The sequence below is a fragment of the Pygocentrus nattereri genome, chromosome 30, assembly GCF_015220715.1.
Source record: "Pygocentrus nattereri isolate fPygNat1 chromosome 30, fPygNat1.pri, whole genome shotgun sequence".
Taxonomy (NCBI): Eukaryota; Metazoa; Chordata; class Actinopteri; order Characiformes; family Serrasalmidae; genus Pygocentrus; species Pygocentrus nattereri.
In genome coordinates this window covers 12,556,967-12,575,971 of record NC_051240.1, presented here as the reverse complement: position 1 = coordinate 12,575,971, position 19,005 = coordinate 12,556,967, and the positions used below count along the sequence as shown (strand labels likewise).

The window sequence follows — 19,005 nt, the reverse complement described above, 5'->3', positions numbered from 1 at the left end:
GTATGAGTGCAGTCTGGGTGCAGTGTGGGTTGATGGTTTAATGAGGAAATGGTCTGAGTGTGTGGTAGAGAAGGAAGGGTGTTGGTGTGAAAGCAGTGAGGGGTTTAAGGCAGGGCTGTTAATGTTTCCATGATTTGTTCAACAGTAATGCTTGTTTCCTCTAGGCTGCTCTACAAATCTCTCTCTCTCTCTCTCACCCACCCCCCACCACACACACACACACACACACACACACACACACACAGCTTGTGTTTCCCTGTAGTGTGTGTGTGTGTGTTTGTGTGTGTGTGTGTGTGTGTGTGTGTGTGTGTGTGTGTGTGTGTGTGTGTGTGTGTGTGTGTGTGTGTATTAGTCAGTGAGTATTTACTGGAAGGAAATTCAAAGTTCTAACTTTCCTCCTTTGTCTTATTATTTCTTTCTCTCTTGTATTTTATTTTTGTCTCTGCTTATTTTTCTCATTTTATTTCTCTCTATTTTATTTCTCTTCTTTAATTTCTCTCTTTTCTTTTGCTTACTTTCCTTTTCTTTTCACCAACTTTCTCTCTCTCTCTTTAGTTTGCCTCTCTCCTTCTTTTGCACTTCTTTTTTCTAACTTCCCCTCACTTTTCACTTTCTTTTTTCCTACTCTCCCTTTTTTTGGGAAATATTTTTCCCTCCTCATTTTTCTTTCTTTCACATATTTTTCTCTTTCTTTTCCTATTTTTATTATTCCTCTTTTCTTTTTTCTAACTTTAACTGCCATTTTGTCTTTTTTCCCTCTCTCGTCCTTTTTTGCTTTCACTCTCTCTTTTCTTTTTTTCTTACTTTCCTTATTGCTTTCGACTCCTTTTTTTCTTTCTCCCCCTCTTTTCTTTCTTTCTCCCCCCTTCCTTTCTTCCTACTTTCTCTCTGTCTCTCCTCCTTCTGTGCTCTCCTCATCCGTCTGGCTGGGTCTGCCTCCTCAGCCACTTCAACTGTGCCACGCACTCCTTTCTCCACATCTCTCACTCCTTTTTTTCCTTGTCTTCCCTCTCTGTCCATCTCTCCGTTTCTCTCTCACGCCGTCTTTCTCTATTTCACTATCTGTCCTCACACGGCCAGTGGTCAGCTGGGCTCTGGTTGGGGGGGTGCATGTGTGTGGGGGGTGTTTGGTTTCTTCCACAATGGAAACTCAATCAGGAAACAGAACAGAGGAGTTGAAAGGAGCAGGACACACGCGGACTGCTGACGCCAAAGAGGACCTGCAGGAGAACAGGCGCATCGAAAGGTTCGACATACCACTGACTAGCCTCAAGAACATGTTTGAGAAACCTCCCGCACACAGCACGGTGAGTAAGTGTGTGTTTGTGTGTGAATGTGTGTGTGGGAGAGTGCTGAGTCAGACAAATTTAACCCCCTTAACCTGCATGTGTATGGGTTCCTTCAATACCTCACTAATTATACATTACATAATAACTTATATAATAAGTTATATATTATTTTCATTGTAGCTACTTAATTATTTATAGTATTTACTGAATGACAAGTCATAAAGGGCCCATATCTTACATTTTTCTTATATTTTATTTTCCCCCCGATTCATTTATAATCCTTGTGTGAGTTTCTGTATCAAAAACAGTCAGAATTATTTTCTAATAATAACTACATGAATATAATTTTCAACCTTTCTAGACCCCTTAAAATTAAACAGATAGTTTGTGTTACTGTTTCTTTAAGTATAAGAGATGAAAATGATTGGCCAGCCTTTGTTGTGCCAAAAAGCAATCTGGGCTGAAACAGTCCATAGAACTTCAGCATGAAAAGGTGGGCCTAACTGCTGCCGGCCAAACAGGCAGAAATACTGTTTGATGTGACATCACAAAAACAGTGCATTCAAAATGGGCAGTTTTTGCAGCTTACTTTCTGTGTATAAACTGTATGGATTGAGATTGGACAGTGATGATATGGGCACTTTAACACTGCAAAAATATATAGCTTGTCAATTATCTAAAATCTAGTCAATACTTCTAATACACTATATATGTTTGGACAACCCAGGCCAAATAACACACTTTGTTGATTTGCTAAATGAAAAGAGGTTAACACTATCTACCTGGAACAAACTTAAATACACATTTCTACATTTATACACAACTACACAAGACTTTACCATTTTTATACACAATTTCCAGTTTTTTGCTGTGCAAAAATTTAAGCCTCAGAGCTCATTTGATGCATTAGGCTGTAATCCAAGACAGGGCTAGGCAATCCCATACACTTTAAACCTCACAGGGTGATGTACTTACATTCAACAGCCTTGGCCACCTCTAAGTAGCTGGCTGAAGGTCCAAAACTAAAGACGATTTAATCTTACAAAGCAATAAAACACTTCTAAACATTTTCTGCTCGAAGTTTTCAATGATGAGTTGTCTTTAATTAGCAGACGCTACTGGGAGTGGAATGATCTGAAAGACCAAGAAAAATCTCAGATAAATCTGCTTTTAGATTGGTAAGTTATGCAAAGCAAAACCCCCACAACACTGCTAATGACCTAAAAGAGATTTAGTTGGCACGAGAATAGTGATGCACGAGTCCACTGTGCACTGTGTTGTTGTTGTCATCAGAAGTAAACATGAATTGTGATCTCATCACAAAAGTCAACACCTGAAGCATGTAATACAACAAAAGGATAAACCTTTTTAAATCAAGTGCTGTGGTCTGATGAAACAAAAATTGAATGTTATGTTTGGACACCTTGCCAGTTGTTAAGTGTGGCAGTGGATCTATTATGCTTTGGGGTTGTGAGGTAGCCTGGGGCACAGGAAATGTTTTGGAGATAGAGGACATAAAGAATAACAATAACTATAAATAAAAGACAAAAACAGAAGTCAAAACCTGCATTATACCCTCATCGTCCATACACGATCGCTCAAAATGAATAGTAAACTACTCCAAGAAGCAATAAGCTTAAAGGCTTTGGAATGGCCATCACTATCCCCAGACTCCTTGTATTAAAATCTGTGTCTCAAACACGGTGTGCATGCAAGACAACTCCTAAATATATTTGAATTTGAAACATTATGCAGGGAACAGTGGGAAAATAACTCCTAAATCATAAAATAAAAGACTGTTAGCTGGCTACAAGAAAGATTTGGTGGCTGAGATTTCAGTGAAAGGGGGTTCGATTAAGCATTGACTGAAAGGGGGACTTCAGCTATTCAAAGAAATCTGCAGGGATATTTTTCCACAAAGTTCAGTCTTAAAAGTTGGTTATATTTTTCACTTCTCATAAACCAGAGCAGAGATCCAAATAAAGCTGCCATAATTAATTGCATTATTTCTTGAAATGAGTAAAATGATCTGCCAGTGAAATAAATCTTTCACATAAAAATAACTAGATTGAATAATCTTACAATATTTTTACATCTATCCACTGCATTTACATTTACAGCATTTAGCAGACGCTCTTATCCAGAGCGACTTACAAGCAGTGCTTTGTTTACTAGAGAAAGTATCTTTGCTAGTTACTAATAGGTTAGAGAAGAGACAGTCCTGAGCTCAGATACTGCTAGAAACAAAAGTCACTGTAGACACCAAGAGAAAAAGAAACAGAGTTGAACACAGAACTCTGTGCCGTGCAATGCCATACAATACAATACAATACAATACAATACAATACAATACAATACAATACAGTAAACTATAATACACAGTGCGTTCAACAGTAAAGTAAACTACAATACACACTGCAATACAATAAAATATAATAAGTGCAGCACAATATATTGCAAACAATACTTAATTCAATGCTCATTTCAGTGCTACTAATGAAAAATATCTACTAATGAAAAATATTAGATATATTGACTAGATTTAAGATGTTTTAATTTTCTAGGATATAATTTTTTTCAATAAACCCCTCAAGTTCTAGATTTACTATTACTATGAGCATTCAGTAAGTGCTATAAATGATTCTGTATCTGCTATACAACTAATATATGAAGCATATTGTTACTGTCTTTTAAAAAAGTGGTTCTTCAAAGGTTCTTTAGTGAAGACTTTGTACATGAAAGGATTTTTCAGATATGAGAGAATGTGTTGTATATGGCTCTATATAGCACCAAAAAGGGTTCTTCTATTGTCACAATGTCAAGCTTGTAACAATAGCAGAGCCCTTTATCTAAAAGGTTCTATATAGAACCATGTACAACACATTCTCCATCAATCTGAAGAACGATTTCACCTTACAAAGAACCCTTTAAGCATGCAAACAGTTCTACATAAAACCTTTACATGTGTTGAAATGGGCTTCTCTTTTAAAACGGTCCTTTAGGGAACCCAAAGTGGTTCTTCTGTGACATTGCTTAAAGAAGTCTTTGTGGCTAAGAATTTTTTAAAGAGTGGATTCATAACTGGGTAATTGGAGTTCAGGGGTTAATGAAGTTTGATTGTGCTTGGATCCCTATGCGTCCAGCTTTTTTACTGTGCTGGACTCAGAGCTTTGTCGATCTTTCATTTAAATGTATAGATTTAGAATGCAGTAGGGATGTGAGACAGGGAAATGGGTAGAATAAGGAGAAAGAAAGAGTATGTGTACGAGAAAGAGAGAGAGCGGGGGGGCGGGAGGGGTAGCTGGAGCACAGGACACCAGCTGTTTTTCTTTTGTCATTGCGCAACTTACACAGTCAGTGGCCAAACTCAATCTTTCATGATTTCCTCATCTGATTTTGACCCCTCTCCTCCCACACAGAGCACTGGAGGGATCACTTTGTCCTACTTGGAGCCACTGGTACAAATGTAGTGGGGGTGGGGGGATCGGGGGGCATGTTCTTTCCACTTTTTTGTAATATATTTTGTATGTTGCAAGGTGGCTGTCAAAAGAAGTACATAGCTGATTTGCCAAATTGCTGTCGGAATTATTCTAGAGTGGCCAGTTACATTTCAGAACTCGAATTAAAGCTAAAACGGATTTAGTTGCTGTGTTTTGTTTGGGCAGTAATGCCCTGCAGTCTCTTTCAGCTCTTCTTTACTGTGCAGTAATCATTATTATTGTGATAGATATTTATCATGTAGATCAGACTAAGAATAGTAGCGACACAATGGAAAGAAAATGTCATTGAATCTCTGTACTGAATATGTATGATATTCCTAATTCATTTTTAATATTGACATATAAAGCATCAGATATCAATATGGTACACATAATTTTGATATACGTTTAGTCATTTTTACATTTGACTTGCTGTATGTAATCTATAGCCTGATGCCTGTCCACTCACTTCTCAGACCAAATTTACATCCCTACCTAAAACAAATTGACGTATTTATTAAGGGCCGTATTGAATTGTATTGAAATTCAAACTGTATCATCAGTACAACTCTGGGTCCTTTCTAGTGGTCTTTCAAAATTGCCTTTTTTCATGGAAACCCAGAAACATTTGAAAATTTGTTACACAGTTAATGCCTTTATATAGATGATTTCAGAAGAAAAGCTTGTATCTCCAAAATTATACCTTTACAAGAGAGGGGAAAAACCTGCTTTACTTTTAAAGTAACTCAATGGAACCAGACTTTTTCTGAGTCATTTTTGGCGTGGTGGGTAGCGCTGTCGCCTCACAGTGAGGAGGGCCTGGGTTCGATTCCCCGGCCGGGTGACCGGGGTCCTCTCTGTGTGGAGTTTGCATGTTCTCCCCGTGTCTGCGGGGGTTTCTTCCGGGTTCTCCGGTTTCCTCCCACAGTCCAAAGACATGCAGTCAGGCCAATTGGACATGCTAAATTGCCCCTAGGTGTGAGTGTGTGAGTGACTGTCTGTGTCTGTCTGTCTGCACTGTGATGGACTGGCGACCTGTCCAGGGCTCCAGCACCCCCCCGCGACCCTGACGGAGAAGCGGCTTAGAAAATGGATGGATGGATGGATGGATGGATGGATGGATGGATGGATGGATGGATGGATGGATGGATGGATGGATGGATGGATGGATGGATTTTTGGCCATTTCTTTTTGGGGTGGGGCAGGGACTCCCAGCCTCGAATGATTGTGGCATCACTGGGGATCAAACTCTCAATTTTCATAAGAACCAACAGTTAGATGGTTGTGTCACTCAAGAACAAGAGCGCTATTTTATTCTGTGTAGTAAATAATAAGAGCTCTGTAAAATCAAGGCATTTTAATGTAGAAAATATTGGCTATTAAACTAAATCTTTATTTTAAAATTGAAATTGAGTAAATCAAATCAAACCTGAAAGTATGTGTGCTACATCCTCATTATTTGTCTATTTGTTTGTTTTCTTGTTTGAAACATTTAGTTTAGGGATGCACAAAGTTTCTAGCCACCCAACATTTTCAGGCAGAAAAAACAAAAGTTTAAACAGATGTGATGAAGTGTCAAAATCGCTTAACAAATAATCTGAATGCAATGAAAATGAGAAATAGTGAATTAAAACACTCTCTTCACTCTTTTGGTGGACACAACTGCGTTCAAACAGTTTGAGCAGCATCAGATCAATAGTGAAACGCAAACACAGTCCACTGCAGCTGCGTTCTAAACAGTCTATGCTTTTTAGCCTCACTGATTTGATCTGAATTTGTTTAATGGAAGTCACAAAAACAGCACTAAGTAATGAACATTTTGGAAATGATTCTGCTGGAGTTTATGGCTTACTTTATTCTGAATGACAAACACGACGAGTTACGTACTAATAGTTGTGTATGACGAATGGCGAGTTGTGTACTTGCGTTACATATTAATGTTTAAAAACATAGAAAAACAAAGTGTTTTTATCATTATAGGCACACTAAAATTTAGCTTTACAGATGCATTTGAGAAACCAAGGAGAATGATTTTTTAACCAACTTTCTTTAGCCATTTAGAATGAAGTCCTCTAGTTCTCTCAGTTTTCTTTCTTAATGTGGCGATTACAAATGTGATTCAAATGTGTACTTAAAACGGCAAATTATTTACAAAGTAACATTTTCTTTTGGTTTTTGATTTTGTTTTAGAGTCTTGAATTTCAGTTTCTTTCTCCCACTGTCCAAAGACATGCAGTCAGGCTAACTGGACATGCTAAATTGCCCCTAGGTGTGAGTGTGTGCGTGAATGTGTATGTCTTTGTGTCTGCCTTGCGATGGACTGGTGACCTGTCTAGAGTGTATGCTGCCTTCCACCCAATGACTGCTGGGATAGGCTCCAGCTCCTCCCGTGACCCTGAAGCATAAGCGGTTTAGAAGACGTCTGTGTGAAGATGTGAAATTCAGTTTCGGTCAGAATGTTTGATTTTGGTGTGCTATTCTGGATGTGTGCAGTGTTGGTTATCACTTCTGATTGGTTAGCAGATGATGAGTTCATGCTGTAAGGAGTGCCATGGCTCGAGGCTGTGGTGGAGTTCTTCATGTTGAATGCCGACTCTTGGGGTGCACTCTGGTGCAGGCCTCTCTGAGAAGTGTGAGTCATTTTTTGGCAAGCCTGTGTATGTGTGTGTTGTGATTAGAGGGAGGGAGTAAGGGAGAGAGAGAGAGAGAGAGAGAGAGAGAGAGAGAGAGATTAAATATTTCCATTCTGAAAGGAACATTTAATCCTCATTTTTCCACATCTTCATAACCTTCAGCGTGTGCTCTGAAGAAGAGGAGAGAGAAACAGACAGAGAGAGAAGTTTATCAGCAGCAACTTCAAAATGATAACTATCAGAAAAATAAACTGACCACCCCAGAGTCCAGACCTCATCATCACTAAATGTTTTTGAGGTCCTTGGATTGTGAGAGGCAAATAATGCAACCAACTTCTAAGACTGGAGGAGTGGACAAAAATCCCTACAGAGTTCATTGAAAAAGTGAAAGCGAGTCCTCTGAAAAGAGGGGAAGGTAAAGAGTGGACAAATTAAATACTGAAAAATATGAAATGATATTTAGCTGTTGAGGCTTCTATGTAATTTTCTGTTAAATGTATGTTTCCTGACACAGAAAAATGAATATGTTGGCTGCTTTAACAGGAAAAGAAATAAATGAAGGGTAGTCTCTGACTTCTGCGCGGTAGTGCATACTAACTCACCAATAAGTGAATCATACTACCTTGAAGTGTTACCATGAGGCAACTAAGACACAGTGGCAAGACTGCAACTAATAATATACTTGTAAGAACTGCCTGGTTCACACACACACACACACACACACACACACACACACACACACACACACACAGCCCACATGCAAATTATAGGGTTATTTATAAGGAGCCCAGTGTTGTGGAGAGAGTCCAGAAATAAAGTTTAAATAACACAGTGTTAGTTTGCCTGTGTGCACATCTGCGTGAGGCCGCATGCGTGTGTGTGTGCATCCTGAGGTTTTCCAAGGTTATGAGAGAAAGAATGAGAATAACCTTAAAGAGGAAAATTCTACCATTCTTTCAAAATTTCTGGATAATTCAGTTTAATTAAGCCATTCAAAGTGGTTTGGTGTGAAATGCTCAATTCTAGATAAACTTCTCTGAATTCTTCATAATAGAAGTAATAGGAATCACACATCTGAACTGTTTAATGCCTCTTAAATCTCCCCCACAGAAAGTTTTTATATCTAAACGTTTTTTTATATGTGCAGCCTGATTTTGAGAATTGTTTTTGGCCTAAAATCAGTTTTAACCCCCTAAAATCTCAGGCCTTTTTATATACTAAGTCTAATAATTCTGGCCGGCTCCATTTAAGGAGTTTAAATTCACACTGGAGAGGTTTATGCACAGTAGGGGTGGCTGCAGGTTTTCATTCCAACCAAGCAGGCAGCACATCTCATATAACTAATTGAATAGACAATTGGAAATAGGTTTTAATCGGCTTAGATTGAACCACCGAGGATAAGACTGGTGACCCCTGATGTAGGGTATTGTAAGGCAAAATTTTCTATATTTTTCAGATTTAGAACTATTTCATCAACAAACAGCATAGCTGGTCACCAGCAAAACCAGCTTGTGTTTTGGATGCCAATGTGCTGCTTAACCAGAATGACTAAACCCAGCTAACTAAAATGTCTAAACCAGCTGAGACCAGCATTGAAGCCATTTTTCCAGTCATTCTTCCTACACAATCCATCATGTTTCTGACCACTAAGCATGTAATGCTAATTAGAAATTTAGCTGTAGCAGAGTATCCCGCATTATTAGCATTCTGAGCATATTTTCCAGTGACATACTTGGTTTCACAACCATTAAAAGTGATAAAAGTGTGCTAGCATGCTACAGAGTGCTAATCTAACTGGCCTTACTTTTCTCCATTCCAGCTGAAATCACCTTCATATTTTATTCTCTTTGTTTAGAAGGTGGCTGCAAAAATAGCCTACTGTATTTTTTTATATAAATCCTATGTTCTTTATTTTAGCATATTTGTAAGTCAGTCTGTGCAGTAAAATCTAAACCAGCTTCTGAAATCTGAACTCAGTCCTCTGGATGCTGTCTTGGCTGAGAGCCCTAGTGCACCAGACTGACCTGAGTCCTGGGTTTCCTGTTTGCATGTGTGAGCTTTAGGCCTTATTGATCCGTGGAGTGTTTTCTGTGAAATGTGGACTGTGGAGTCTGTTATGGTGTCATTGGACTGGATTAGAGGATGAGGGAAGGCAGATTTTGTAGAGAGCCAACTATCTCAGCACTCTGAAACATGACCTCTCTATTCCCCAGCTCAGTTTAATAATTCACAAACTTTCTGCGCTCTCTCTCTCTCGCTCTCTCTCTTTGTCTCTTTCGGTATCTCTCTCTCTTTCTCTTTGTCTCCCTCTTTCATCTTTGATGATGCAGTCAGAGGAAATGACAGGAGGAATGGCAGGAAGCTACAGTAGACTTTCTCTTGTCTATTCATTACAACCCCCTCTGTCAATCTGCGTGGACCACAGAACAAAAAGAATTCCAACACCCTAAATATGAAATCGCAAAACTTACCTAATAACATCTTAGAGACTGAGAAAGCAATTTCCTTGTTTGGGTCAATATTAATGCTAAAGGCCTTTGTGTGGGCCCGTTCTGTACTTCTTCACTCTCATAACTACACAACTGATGTGTAGTAATAACTCTTAAACTTAGTAACTGAATAATACACCTAGGGCTCAAGGAGTTAAGATGATCATCCTAAGAAAGCTATAATTCTGTAATTTAGTGATAACTAACAGAGGCACTTGCGTTAGATTACCACCAGATGGCAGTGCAACAGTTTGTTCATTCTCCCTATTTTCCTATAAACAGGGCAACCTGCAATCATGGGCTTCAGTGATTAGAATAATCTAAGTATTTGGGGGTATTTGAGGCTGTTCCCTCTGTGTCTCAGAGTGCTTAGTCATCACATAGTCCCATCACGTTTTTGCACGGTGCAGTGGGCAGTAGAGAGAGGCTTATTTGAATAGTTTTATATGGTGGTGCTATAATAAACAAATGATGTTGCTGTGAAGAACAGAAACATCGTCACTAGGTAAACACGTGCAGACTAAACAATGTTTTTCCTGGAACATATTTTATGGTTTCCAGCATTTTCACAAGGGCCCAGTGTGAATGTCCAGAATAATGGCGTCATAGTTCAATAGGCCAACTGTCTGGCCATCTGTTGGTCGTCAGACAGAGAAGAGACGATGATGTGTGTGTTTTTTTAAATAAATAAAAGTAGTTCTTCTGTTACAGTAAGAAATAACTGTCCAGTGCAGTACTGATACCACAGTCAAATGGAAAAGCTTGGGCACCGCTGGTCAAATTTAGCAATGTTTTGTTTTTGTTAAATAGGATGTTTATTTACTTTCACTTAGAAATTCATGAGAAATGGAATGTGCAACATTTGGGTTTTCAAATGTTTGCGGACAAGTTTACATTGTATATCATTAAAGGAGAATTCCACCAAATTTTCAAAAGTCATGCATAATTAAAATTGTTAAGATGTAAACAAAGCCTTACGAACAGTTATTATATGAAACTGATTAGAATATCTTGCCTGCTGCCAGAGCCATTGTTTCATCATAGCTTTGTGAAGGTTTTAGCCTAAAACATATATATATATATATATATATTTTTTTTTTTTTTTTTTTTTTTTTTTTTTTTTTTTTTTAAACAGGATGTTAAAAGACAAAGTAGTCCCCAAAGAAAATTCACTTAGATTTATCAGTGTTTTACCATCCTCAACATTATGTGTAAAACCTCTGAAGGCACATTTAAGTTAACTGGTCATTTTGGACAGTAAATACAAATGACTATATTGATGCCTGGTTCCTACCATCACCCCATAAAGAATATCAGAGTCTGTGAGTTTCAATGCTGTAATTCACACAAAACCACTGAATTATCCACAAAAGCTGAAAAATCTGTGGAATTCCCCTTTAAGCTGGAGGTTAAAGCTATAACAGTAGCAGGCCAGCGCTGCCTATTTAAAATACCCACATCCCTGTGGGGCTAAATATAGGTTAAGTGACACACACGGTAGCCTCATGTCTAAAAGTGAAGAACACATAGGCGTGCTGTCATCTAGGCCTCTTTATATACTCATGCTAATGCTATGAGTGAAGCTCAGGTTAAATGCAGCTCATGGCGACTTGCTGTACCATTACGGCTTTGATAAAAAGGGACGGTGCGTCTAGTCCTCGCTACGATAACTCATGAATCTATGACAAGATGTTCTGCATGAGCAGCGCAACATGTGAGCTCACCCTCACAAATTCATACTGCTGTCTAATTTCTCAGTATTAGGAATCGAATAGAATCGAATAGAATCGAATAGAATAGAATAGAATAGAATAGTCCACGTCCAACACAGAAGTCAACCAAGCTCTTTAACTGCATGTGTATAGATAATCTAATTTATAGTACATGTAGAGAACTGAGTGAATTACAGTCATACAGTAATGTGTGAAGGACACATTTTCAAAATAAATTTATTTGTGTAGTTTGTGTTTATTTGCTGAGAAAACTGTTAATATTTGAATAAACAAAAAAAGTATAGAATATTAATTAATAATGATTACACACACACACATACACACACACATTATATATATATATATATATATATATATATATATATATATATATATATATATATATATATAGTATTATATGTAGTTAAAAAGCAGCTCCTGGTTTGACCAGCGCTTCAGTAAACTGTGCTCATGATGTAATTGATGATATTAACAAGTCTCTGTGGTGGCTGTGAAGGTGTCAAGGAAAATTATGGTTTTTATTATTTTTAGGTTTATTTGAATTATGAATACAACTTTATTCTAATGTATGTTGTGATAAACTCACTGCTGAGGTAAATTGTTTAAACATTTTATTAGATCTGTCTAAAACATTCGCACAGTACTGTATATCTACCATATCAGAACCTCCCGACTCCCCAAGATTGTACACCATTAGAAAATGTCAACTGCTCTTCATATTGTGTAAACATTTTTGTGATAAATGGGGGAAAATGGCTCAATAATTAAAATCTCTTGTAAAGTCACCATTTCTGAAACAAAAGGTTGTGTTCTGATAGCAATGATGAAAATATAGATATATATACACACAATTGTTGATTAATGTTTCAATCAGTTTTAAAATGAGCTGTAGAAAATTCTACACTGGGCAAAATAATTTGACAAAATAATTCATGCATAGTACAGTATCTTATGAACAGAATTCTTGAAATGAATGAATGAAATATTTCTCTGATATATATATATATATATATATGTGTGTGTGTGTGTGTGTGTGTGTGTGTGTGTGTGTGTGTGTGTGTGTGTGTGTGTTTGTGTGTGTGTATACATAATAACTAAACATAATATCAATATTAGTGTTATTTAGTGTGTTCACTTTTTGCCTTTATTACAGCTTATATTAGACTCACTTTTGGGTTTTCAAAGAAATCTGAGGACAGTAGCCACATAGTCTTGTATATTCACAGTGGAAAGAAGGACAGAAATGCCTGTGGATTTTTTCTGATCTATAGCAAGTGGTCACAGTTGTTAGGAGCCCCTTTTTTTGGATCTGTTAATAATATTTTGAACTATATACACACACACACACACACACACACATAATTGTGTGTATAATTCTTTGTCTGTTTGTGTGTGTTTGTGTGCGTTTGTGCGTCTCTATGCGTTGCTTTCATGTCGCCTTGTTTGTCTAACTCTAGCTTGGTAACTAATGTTTAAAAATGTCCACTTATCAGAGACTGCAGAGTAAGAGAGCCTCTCACTGCAGCTTACACAAACAGGAAACCCCCCTCACACACACACATACACACACTTCAACACACAGTGGTTATGCTTCGTGCCCACAAGCACACACATCCAATGTTTTCAGTGTTTTACTTCATATTTAACCCTGAACAGAAGTCTGCCTCGTATGAATAACTTTAAAATAAACTGGAGGTCAGTCTTAAAGTGCTTTGTAGAGAGCGCTGCAGAGCATTCGCCGAATCACAGCCTGAAACTTTAAATATAATCCAGCGTATGATTATGATGAAACAGAGGCTCATGTTTGGCCAGTGTTATTTTGACTGAAACATTCTCTGGAGCTGTGACTTCCTGCAGCAGAGGTTTGTGTGGCTGTGGTGTTTCTGTAGCTGTACCATAGCAATGAACCGATGTCATTTCCCTCCCGCCTGAGTGACCGGGCCTTTCTTTCTGTATGAGAATGATCACACCTGTTTCCCACTGCGCTTGTGAACTTTGACCTGTGAGCTCAGTATAGGCCAGACCACTGCGCTCTGTGTTTGTGTAAGTATGATCAAAACAATGTAACATGACTCTCCAAAACACACCATGGACTCTTTTGTGTGTGTGTGTGTGTGTGTGTGTGTGTGTGTGTGTGTGTGTGTGTGTGTGTGTGTGTGTGTCTGTGTGCAGTACTGGGCAGAAGTCAAAGACTTCTTTAGTCTATAATATAATTTCTAGTCAAAATGGCCATTGAGTGTTTTTCAGTGTCAGGATAAAAAAGCTGAAAGCATATTTATTCTTACATATACATTCTTTTCTGGAGACTTGCCAGAAATCTGCACATTTTCAAAGTTCAGTCTTAGAAGTTGGTTGCATTTTCTGCTGCACATGATTCAAGCAATCCCAAACACATTTAGAAATGTTGTGATCTGGACTATGGTGTGGTCAGTCCATTGTTCTGAGAACACCAGCAGCTTGTTTGATTTGCAAATGTTCTTTTTTTTGTCTATTTCCTTTTCTCAGTAATGGCTTTAAACAAGCGTTATTGGTCATACACACAGCCTGGCACAGTATATGTGCATGTCTGGGCCGTAGCGTTGAGTGGTCTTCTCACAGATAGACAGAAACACCTGTGGATGTTTTCAGATCTGAAGCAGCTTGATTTTCTCCACTCGCTCAAAGATGAAAGCTTAAAGTGTTGTTTATCTGATAGCGCTGGTGGTCTACTACATTTTGCATGGTTGTTTACTCTATTTTTTTAATTATTTTTTGAAATCCAGTTTCTTTCACACGTTTTCCTTTGACTTTCTCCATCCAGCTGCAAGTGGACTATCTTATATCTAATCTCCTCAGAAATATCTCCTGAAAAATGAATCACTTGTATTTGATAGTTGTTTTGAGTGGGAATTAACATATTGAGAGGGGGTCTCTGACTTTAGCACAGTACTGTAGCTGTACAAGTGCATATATGTATGTCTGTGTTAGAGAGCTCTGAACCTGCTGATTTCCCTGCTGTTTTGTATGGTCTTATCCAGCTGAGCGGTTGTCGTGGAAACGCTACAGGGAGTGTATTTGATTTGCAAATATTTTTGGAAAACAAAGTCATGAGATGCAGAGAGAGAAGAGATAGAGCGGGCTGATAATTTACAGTTAATATATGCAGCTTTTAATACTTTAATGTCATGTTCTTTCAGAGTATTGTATTAAATGAAGAAATAATTAATGTACGTGACTCATACGGGGAGTTAATAATTTACTATTATCTAGGGCTGTCGTTTTGCATTACATTAGTGATGAACTAATGAAGTTGTATCAACAGTTAATCAAGAAACTGGCCTAATTTTTCAATGACCAAACAGTAAAAAGAGACTAAAACTAGCATCTAATATGTTATTCAGTATTTAATATTCTGTAGTATTCATGATTTTATAACCTTTTTGTGTTTTGTGTATCTTTATTCTCTCACCACTATACCCAGCATGCATTATGAACATCCCCCATGGCAATAAAGACATCTTGACTGCTGATACAGAGGCTTGTGAATACAGATGAGATATTACACATCTGTGTATGTGTATATATATATATATATATATATACCCCCGCGACCCTGACGGAGAAGCGGCTTAGAAAATGGATGGATGGATGGATATATATATATATATATATATATATATATATATATATATATATATCCATCCATATATATATATATATATATATATATATATATATATATATATATATATATATATATATATATATGCACAATAAATATGGTCATGGTTACATTTTTCATTTTGGCCAAAGTGCCCTTTTAACCTCTTATACTCCAGGGTATGTTTTGGTTTTTCCATCTGAATTAACATGACAAAATCGTAAGGCAAATTATTCAGCAACTGCATGAAATTTTTTTTTTGTAAAAGTTCCCCTCAAATGAACAGAAAATGTGTTTTATTATATTGCTATATGCTTACAATTTACTGCTGAAAGCCAAAAATCTTAGACACTCTGTATTTTTTTTATAAACAATCATTTTTTCAGGGCAAATCACTGAAGAGATGCCATCTGTTTATAGTTTATAGCCCAGATTTGTGGAAAAATGGGTCAGCTTTCAGTTATTTCACTAGAAAGAAGACAGTTACAGCCTCATATGATACCCACTTTTTGAATGTAGCTTACGAAATATGAAAATTATGAAGAATATGACAAAGTGCATTTTGGAACCACCGGTGGTCCCAAGGAATTTAAGAGGCTACTTGAACAATAATAAACCACGCAGGGCATTTCAAAGAATATTTTTTATTATTATTTTCAGTATTTGAGCCACTTATCCTGGTGGTGCTGGAGCCTATTCCAATGTTCACTGAGCATAAGGCCCTGGACAGGCTGTCAGTCCATCACAGGGTAGATACACAGACATACATATTCACACCTAGATGCAATTTAGCATGTCCAATAGGCCTGACTGCCTGTGTTTGGACTGAAGTAGGAAACACATGTAGACACAGGGAGAGCATGCAAACTCTACACAGAAAGGACCCTGATCACCCGCCTGGGGGATCGTACCCAGTCCCTTCTTGCAAATGTGAATAATTATTGTGCATATTAACCTCTTGAAATCCCTGGCACCTCCTAAGCAGGTATTAAATACTAAGGGTCTTCAATGCAGAGTAGCTGAGCCATTTTCAGGTTATAGTGTGCAACCAGCTAACCGGTTAGGGGGTTAACTAATATTGCAAGATCATCAATAAAGTTATGTTTAATCAATGCTCATTTTAATTGAGTTATCACGTTTAATAGTGTAATCGAGACGGCCAGCTTATGAAATACCACCTGGTATTCAGGCAGTCCCATGTTCCCTGGCTACTCCAGAACTGGCTACCTGCTAACACACCACAGCGGCGCTGACGCTCAACAAATAGTTTTACTGAAGTTTGGTGGACATAGTCACAGGTTCTAGGCTACGAAAGACCAACTGAGTGAACCAACATGTTACAGTGCCACCCTGAAGCAGATCAGCACTGTGTCTCTAGTTAGTGAAGAATGTTAAGAACATTAAAGAGAAAAGTTCCCTGTTTGTGAGTGAAGCAGGTAAACAATGAATTTGTATTGGCGTGTTTATGTTTCCCTAATGGACAGCATGACAGCATGATTATGAATTTATGTTCAGGGACCTCCCCCAGAATTCTAGGTGTCCAAGAAGTTAATTAGGAGATCCCGGACCCTCCCCCCAAGACCCCCGCACCTTAGTGACGGCCCTAATAAGTATAAGTGGCTGATCGAGTTGGAATTGATCTTGTGCATTCTGTATCTGTACTGATACTGAAGCGAGCAGCTGTTTTCCATTTACTTTTAGTGACTGCACTTCATTCAAGGACATCAGTGTTTACTCAGCAACGTTAATCTAAAGAAACATTCCGCTCATCTTTAACTTATTAAATCAAACAGTTGATGTTTTTTCAACCCTCCATGCTGCAGACTCACCGCTCAGTTATTACTCTTATCAAAGTTGTGTGTTTAACTGCTATAAATCATTCAGTTCTACTATGAAACTAACATTGAGAAGGAGGAAGGTGTCGGCCCACCTTTAGGGTGCAAGAGTTCGGAGAGACTCTGTGTACACATGCAGACTCACGCGTGTTTTACAGCAGAACTTTATTGAGGCCACTACTGCACACATTAGTAACATTTTGTGGTGTATGCAAACTAACATGAGAGTTTGTGTAACCACTCCTCTTCCCCCTCCCTCTCTCTTTCTCTCTCTCTCTCTCTCTCTCTCTTTGTAGGAAGTGAAGGGTTCGCCCTCTTCTGCTAGGAGAGTTATGGATCAAAAGAGCAAAGAAGCATCTAGAAAAGAGGTGTCCAATCAGAGTGAAGATATGAGCTTCAGTAAGTACCACTGGCTCTCCTTGTGTTGATGCCCACTCCAATGATTTAACGGTAACTGTTATACAAGAGTGTTTAACCTGCTTATGTGAACTGACTTCTGCCCATTGGTTTTTGTGGGGTGTGTGTGTGTGTGTGTGTGTGTGTGTGTGTGTGTGTGTGTGTGTGTGTGTGTGTGTGTGTGTGTGTGTGTGTGTTCTTACTTGTGTTGGTTTTGGTGCATTTTTAGTACATATGTAGGAAAATCTACCTGCAATGTCTTTTGTCGGTTTACAACATCTACACTTTTTATTTCTTGAAAGCTTTTCTTGGCTAAAGGTTAGGGTCATTTTTAGGGTTAGACTTTGAAAAAATCTATGTACTTACACGTATATAATATGTATGGAATATGCTATGATTACTGATAAAGTACTATGCAGAAGTCCACACTTCATTGATTTTATTTCCAGTCAAAATGGCGTAATTCATTTTTTAAGAGGTATTTCTGAGAGACCCTTGCATAATAATGGAGTTTTATCCCACTGAAAAATGAAAAACCTGAATGTATTTTGCCTGGGAATTGAATAACAAAAAGGGGACTTTTACTTTTGCACAGGACTGGACACTGTTAAAAATGAGAGGTCAGCTCAACTCCAAATGAAACAGTAACTGACTACATGGCTTTTCCTCTGACTTGACTCAACTTGAGGACACCCAGCTAAAACTTCTTAGTTGAGTCAAAAGTTCTCTTAATTTTGAACCTTTCTTCTTATTATACTCAACTTTCCCACCAGCCAGGACTCTTTCCATCATACAATCCTGCCAGACATTTTTTCTCTTGACTACACACTTACAGATGGCTATGGCTGGGGCCTAAACTCATAACCTCCTGCTGGGGCGATGGCTTAGTCCACTGCACCACTCAGGAACACACAAAGTAACTCAGCTTGTGTGTCTGCAAATGTTTAATACACTGGAGAAAATATTTGTTGTTTTAACTTTAAAGCATGACGTCGTCTTATGTGGTCATCTAATAATTAATCTCAACTTCAGGAGGTTGTGAGTTTGAATCCCAGCAATACAGCATACACAGAAGCCCAAGAGAAAAATATGTAGTATGGGCCTGTGTGATGGCTGGAGTGCCAGCTAGTGGGAAATTGAGCAAAAGAAAACTAATTCAGTTTTGTTTTTCTAGCTGAGATGCTAGAAAGAATAGCTGGTGGGTAAACACAAAGTTGAGCCAACTCAAGAAAAACATGTAATCAGTTAATTTTAAGCTGAGCTGACATCTCATTTTTTACAGTGTATGCACTTACAAATAAATAAATCATATAAGGTGTATTATTATGTACATATAGGCACTTCCATATGTATAAATATATATATGTATGTGTGTGTGTGTGTGTGTGTAGGTATGTGTGAGTGTTTTCAAGGTGACATGATTGAAGACTCTTCTCTATTGCCTTGTGACACTAGTGGCAAGTGTGATGACAGACTTGGCTTTATGCGTGAGAGTGTGTGTGTGTGTATGT

General features: G+C 38.0%; 1 protein-coding gene across 1 annotated transcript in view; it reads left to right on the top strand.

Moving 5' to 3' along the window:
• The first annotated feature begins 849 nt into the window (after nucleotides 1-849).
• The window catches only part of xirp2a (xin actin binding repeat containing 2a), a 45,802-nt gene continuing 27,646 nt past the window's right edge, over nucleotides 850-19,005 (top strand). Inside the window, exons 1-2 of the mRNA XM_017702229.2 lie at nucleotides 850-1,307; nucleotides 17,395-17,497. Of these exons, the coding sequence (XP_017557718.1) occupies nucleotides 1,143-1,307; nucleotides 17,395-17,497 (268 nt within the window). The 5' untranslated portion in view covers nucleotides 850-1,142. The remainder of the gene's footprint in view (nucleotides 1,308-17,394; nucleotides 17,498-19,005) is intronic.